General features: G+C 36.6%; 1 protein-coding gene across 1 annotated transcript in view; it reads left to right on the top strand.

Annotated features, from left to right (window-relative positions):
* Positions 1-937: 937 nt before the first annotated feature.
* The window catches only part of ZNF366 (zinc finger protein 366), a 32,189-nt gene continuing 26,629 nt past the window's right edge, over positions 938-6,497 (top strand). The window contains exon 1 of the mRNA XM_069881134.1: positions 938-1,044. Coding sequence (XP_069737235.1) covers positions 993-1,044 — 52 coding nt within the window. The 5' untranslated portion in view covers positions 938-992. The remainder of the gene's footprint in view (positions 1,045-6,497) is intronic.

Below are 6,497 nucleotides of genomic sequence, written 5' to 3'. Positions count from 1 at the left end.
ACATCATGAAGCTGTTTGCTAGGAAGAGTATTAGAATGGAAAAAAACACTGGGGAAAAAAGGGAGCATCTAATTGCTATAAGTGGACTTCAGATGATAGATAAAGCTAGGGGAAAACATAAAAGCAAGGAAAAACGCAGTGGAACACGGTGGACTAAACTTATCCCAAGGGTAATCCAGCCAGCTGGCCAGCATCTGGTTGTCAAAATATGTTTAATGTCAAAAGAAAGAAAATAAAGTACAAAGTTTGTCCTAGAACACAGAACATAGGTTTTGTTTGGATAAATCAAGATGACAGCTATAGTGCAACTCCTTGAGATAAATAACTTGTTACTGTAACTCCAATAGCAAGCTATGATCCATATCATTTTTGTGACCCTTTTTATCCCCCTTTCTATTTCACAGTATTCTATGAATATCCAATGTGCTATTTTCTTGTGATCACAGTAAAGAGGGTTTTTAGGAATTTTTGTATCTATATCACCGTGCAAAAAAGATATATGTATGATTGTTCCTTCTTTAGAGTAAAAGACTGCATCATCTGTGCAAGCTTAGGGCTAATTGTTCTGCATAAGATAAAGATGTCTTATTCATACCTAATACTTTGGAAATTCATTTCATATAGTTGCACATAGCAAGTTGTAAAGTAGGTTTTATGAAGCCAATAGTACAGATATAATACTAGAGGAATTCCTTTTGGTTTGGACATATTTATTTTTCCAAACATTTTGTTTGAGAGAAAATGAGATTGCTATCTTCTGTTTCCTTATTTTTTTTGCAGGAAAGCAAAGGGTTGTTGACTTCCTCTCCCCTCCCTTCCTTCCTTCTTTCTGAAGGTACTGTACTCATCTGAAAAAAAGAGAACAAAATGATTGTTCCTGTTCTCTTTCTTAAGTCATTTGAAACACTGTCCCTGATAGTTTTCTAAGTTTACTGCAGTCCCTGCACAGGGGAAGGGAGAGAGAGGGATAGAGTTAGAGCAAGATTACCAACATGAGAACAGGTAAAGACCTTAGGGCAAGATTCCTTCCAACTTCAGCAACTGGTAAGTTAAGCAAAAATGCTTTTATGGTTAATATTATGCAATATATATGCTTTTGGATTAAGAACAGGCATTAATCAGATACACATTTAACTAAAAAAAATAATAATAACTATATGGATTGACAAGCAGTGTTTTTACGCTATAGATTCCTAAAGTCTGGGTTTTAGATACTGGTTGTAATAGCATAAAATTTAACCAACACAGACACGAAAGAGTTTCCCAGTAAGGCTGATAACATCAGAATATCATTTGTTGTGAATTTTGCCTATATAGCTCCTGCTACTGGAATCTTGTTACAGGCTTCACTAACTTTATGCTGAATGTTTCAGTAAGATTCGCTGGGCCATTGCTGAAATAAGAATCTGTGTCATATACAGACTGATGTATTTCATATATCATCTGCCACTGCTGAAGTCTGCTCCAACTCACCAACCTGTGCTATAGGGGGAGAGGGATTACTAGGGCTTTATTTTTCATTCAAACCATATTGTGTTTATGATTACACATTTATCTCTACTTATCTGTGTCTATGATTAGTCTAGGAACAGTGACATTTAAGACATAAGAAGACAGTTCCACATTCTCACTTGAAAAAGAAAGAAAACTTCATGCTTGTAGTACAAAATAACAGTGAGGCTGATCGCCAACAAGAGTAATGTGATGGACTCAAATGCTTTGTTGTTTTCATTGTTGTAGATACTAACAATACTTCTCATGTTGGGCATAAATGATCAGAAGTGGCGTGTAAAAGAGGTGATTAGGTGTAAGAGTGTTTTTCAAATACTGGAAGAGAAAAATCCTCCCCATGCTTTTACAAAAGCAGAATGCAGAGATAAAAGGAAGAATTAGGACAGGTGTCCATTCCTCTGCTGAAGGAGAGCTTGGTGGTCCTCTGATCCAGTATTTCTTCAAGCTGTAGCTCTCTGAAGTGCAGGGTCCTCTGCAGGATGCCCGGTGCCTAGACAGAGCAGCTCCAAATGGCGGGCAGGCACGGTGGAGGGATGGAGGGCAGATCGAACTGCCCCGCTCCTGCTACTGCTCTTACTGGGGCACCTGGGCTGTGCTTCCACCCAGGAAAGCCTTCTGCTCCCATCCTGTGCTGAACAAATTATTAGAAAGGATTTTCTTCACTCTCTACCTGGTATATTCCTTCAAGATTTTCCATGGGAATAAGTGATGTACCCTGAATTCAGTCTGATTTCTGGGTAAGTTGTGATTTCAGGAGCAACAGATGGGTTCTGCCAGAGAAGGAGAAAACAACTTATTTCTCAAACTCCATGACTTGATGTTGCAGCTCTGTCTAGTTTGGTTCCTATTACTAGGTTTATTTGGCCATACTTAACCCACAAAGAATGTTCTGCTAATAGCAAGTAAATGCCAGATGTTGCCATGAAAACCATTTGTCACACCTTTTGCTTGGGATGCATGAGTTTGTTTTACATGATTACATACTGAGTCAAAATAAATTGGTGTTTTTGATAGATATTTTGACAGTTACATGTCAAACACCTGGAAACCCACTTTTTCCTTCAAGTGAGAAGTAGAGGAGTTCCCATATCTTAAGCTTTGTATTTGTAGTAGTATTTTGCTCAAATTGTAGAATGTTAGGCTGGACTGCAATTACCTGTAAATTTTAATCTGATTAGTTCAGAAGTTTAGTTTAGCATGTGGGTAAAAGCCAGTTACAGCCTTCAGGTACAGATTTTGTTTCTGAAGATGCTAAACATCAATACATTCTTGATCTGGACTATGTATATGATAAATTCTTTCTCTGAGAGAGTGTCTGAAATATATTTATAAGAATATGTGTGTTCATATTCACGGTAGATGGCCAAAAACATTACATGTTATTTTTAAACCCATTCTCCAATAATGAGCATACAAAATGAGCATTTTTAAAAGAATCTTTAATAATTTAACAGTAAGAAATAGGCCTTGAACTTAATTCTTAGATTTCGCCTACCAGGTTTACTTTTCATTCAAATAATAATTCCATCTTTGCAATCATTTGGATTTTATTTGTTTTCACACAGTATAATTTATTGCTGGGATCACTGTAACATGATTTATTATAATGATAATTAATAACATGGTTAATATCTCTTGAGGTGCCAGGATGATGTGTTTGGCTGATGTGTTATCCTCATCCCATGTTGCTGAGATATTTGTGAGCAGAGAAGGGTATACTCTTAGGCTGGATTGAGTGCAGATCTACTACCAGTTTATGGCTCAACTGAAATGTTTATGAAATGAATTCACCTCAATGATATTAAAAATAAAATTGAATCAATAAACCAAGGAGAAAATAAAAGAAGCTCCATTTATTTTCATTAAATAAATAAAAGTCTTACGGCTTCTATAGCTAAGAGTCGTATTTACAGGTATAGCAGATGTAAGTAAATGGTCAGTCAGAGTAGGTATTTTCCCAGAGAATTATTTCCATTTGATTTGTTCTTGATTATAATGAAAAAAATCATAGACAGGTTTTGCTTTTGTTCTGAAAAATAAAAATAAAACTATACCAATGATGGCAAAGATATTACAGAAACAAGATGTAGCTCGTGTAAATCCCTAGTTAACAAGCCTGATTCAAAAAACATAGAAACTGATAGAAGTTTTCCTGTAAATGTCTATTGCTTTTTTATATTTAGGATCAGCTTATTTAATAGTGAAAACTGTTGAGAATATGAGTTTTGGATAGAGAATAGTAGAACAGATCTGCGCTCTGAGTAACATTTTGACAGCTCTAATACACATTTTTGACCAGGAGATAATGTGAATTTTCAAATATTAAGGAAGTTTTTTATTGTTTTTGCATTCTTTTAAACTAGATAAGAGCCTTGCCTTAGGTCTGTCTGGAAGTACAGTAGATACTGGTACACCAAGAGGCACAATGTGCATCTCACAGATGAACATATTGATATGACTTTTAGGTGCCATTTCTGGTAGCACCAGGTAGACACACGGGATTTAGAATGGGAGAAGCACAGGGGAATGAATCATGGTAGCAACCCAAGACAAGCCTCTTATACAGAGGCAGGAGGGCATGGATTACCACAGATAGCACTTACATCGTTTCCAATATTTGGTACTGCAAAACTTCCATGATGCAGAAAGACATCTCTCTGAATAGACCACTCCACTGAGACAGACATGCCTAAGAACAGACACCCCAAGATAAAAAAGCAGAGAAGGCTGCATAAGGTAATAGGATTGTTCTGTGGCCAAAGTTTAAGGACACAACTCAGGCAAAGGTGTGAAAGGAAAACTTGCTTCTTATTAGTTGACATGAAATGATCCATAGCTCCTGAGCACTAATACATGTTCCCTAGAAGCAGCTGACCCAATGAAACAAATTGCTGCTTCACACAGACCTCACAAATGCTGTATCAACTGCTACAGGTAGTTACAAAATTTTTCATCTGTTTGATGGACCAATTTTGTACTCCAACCAATTTTTTAAAATAGACCACCTGCTAAAAACAAACGAACATTTTCTTCTCAAATGCAGTAGTTTTCTGCATTCTAGTTTACCATCCTGGAGGACCACTGAGAAGGAAGGAACATCAGCTTGGAGAAGAAAGACTTATATAGAGCGAAATAATGTGAAGACTTTAAAAAGAATGAAACGAGTCTGGAAAACAGATTACTTGTGATTATCTTCTTTCTGCTGAAAAGCTGATATTCTGAAACTGAGACCACAGCTCTCTGTTGCTGTTAAAACACAGTAGATTTTCATGGATGATATTCAAATTGTCACGCAATGAAGATGTCTAAATAAATAATATGTTATTTAAAACATGTATTTATCTGCAAGGTGGATGTCTGATTTTTCTTTGTATCTGTCTCCAACGGACAAGTCTTTCTTGCTTGGTTTCTAAAGTACTAATGATCTTTGAAAAATATTATTTAATCTTTGTTTTAGTTCCTTCCAAACCTAATAACTTTGTGACTTGCTTTTGTAAATCAGATGGGTTTATGTTAGTGTTACACTGATCTTGATAAGCAAACGGCAGCATTTTCCTTCTAAACCACCAATGTTTAATGTACTGTAAAAACCTCTAATGTCACTGGAAGTATTTAAGCTAAGTAATCATATTTTTAAAGAAAGTATTTTCGTGTTCCAAAGTTTTTGGGAAAAAATTACATGAAAATTAGTGCTTTTTTCTTACTTTCTTTCCTTATTTCCTGCTTTGTACATTAGGAAAACTTTATTAACTATTTGTATTAAGGATGGTTTAAACCAAACGTAGATATACCTGCTCTAAAGACATCCAGGAAGAACACATTGGAATATAGCTAATATTTCATATAGGTTTAGTAATCTTTCTGAGGTGCTTTCTAAAGCAAGTATTGTTTCAGCTTGATGTTTCAGCTCCAGGTAAAAAATATTTGATAGTATTATTTGAAAAGGTGGTGTCTTTCATACTGCACTCCCAGCCAGCACGATATTTTTCTACCTGTCTGTTTTCTCTTAAAAGTATTTAGAATACATGTGTAAAGAAAACAATACCAGGAGGTGAAAGGGAAAAGAATGACCTGTTTCTAGAGCGTCTGTCAGCTTCTAAGAAATAGCAGAACTTGTTTGAATCATCTGGTAGGCACTAGCCCACACTGGATTGATTCCCTACTGCAGGTTTCTGAAGTACGAAGAGTGTCCTGTGTTTGTCCAAAACTATTGTCCTGTGACAGGAGTTCCAGAAAACTATAGAGGACCTCCTGGAAGAGCAAGTAGGCAACAATGGGCTGTTAGGTTTACCAGAAACTAAACCCACCCATTTGTGAAGCTGCATGTAAGCCATATTTTTTCTGCCAGCAAGGGATCACACCAGCACAATTGTTACATCAAAGAGGGGGTTTTTGGCATAATGCTGCACTCACAATATGAAGTCAGCAAGGTTCCCAGAGTGATTTTATATGTCTGCAGGTAGCATTTTATCAGGATGCTATGGAAGTAGTCACATGCATCAGAGAAAGAGTGCTGACCAACTCCTTCTCCATAGCTCTGCTTCTCTCTACCAGAAAAATCAAAATACTAATTAAATTCCTTTGAACCCAAATACATTCATTTCTTTTTTCACATTCTACAAAAAGGGAAATCCACTAAGCTCAAACCACAGGTAAAGAAATTGAAAAGATGTCACAGGATTCTGTAGGTCAGGTTTTTCACTAAGTTGTTCACTGCTACACACAGAAAAAAATGCATGAACAGGCATCCCGTGGTAACAGCTGAATGTAGTCAGGACAGTAAGAACTGAATTCACACCACTGTTTATACTCTGGGTAGCGTCCCCTTGCTCATACCACAGCTAATGCCTGTTATTCCTCCCGAAACACAGCGATAATTTCTCCAAAAGCTTCCAGTTCTTTTGTTAAGTGGCATTTGGCATTTTTCCAGTGAAAAAGCCCTGAATAAAAGGGGGTGGATAGAGGTGGTGCTGGTGTTGAGATAA

Source organism: Phaenicophaeus curvirostris, chromosome Z (genome assembly GCF_032191515.1).
Source record: "Phaenicophaeus curvirostris isolate KB17595 chromosome Z, BPBGC_Pcur_1.0, whole genome shotgun sequence".
Lineage (NCBI taxonomy): Eukaryota > Metazoa > Chordata > Aves > Cuculiformes > Cuculidae > Phaenicophaeus > Phaenicophaeus curvirostris.
The sequence above is the reverse complement of the archived record's forward strand: the minus strand, read 5'-3'. Positions and strand labels throughout refer to the sequence as shown.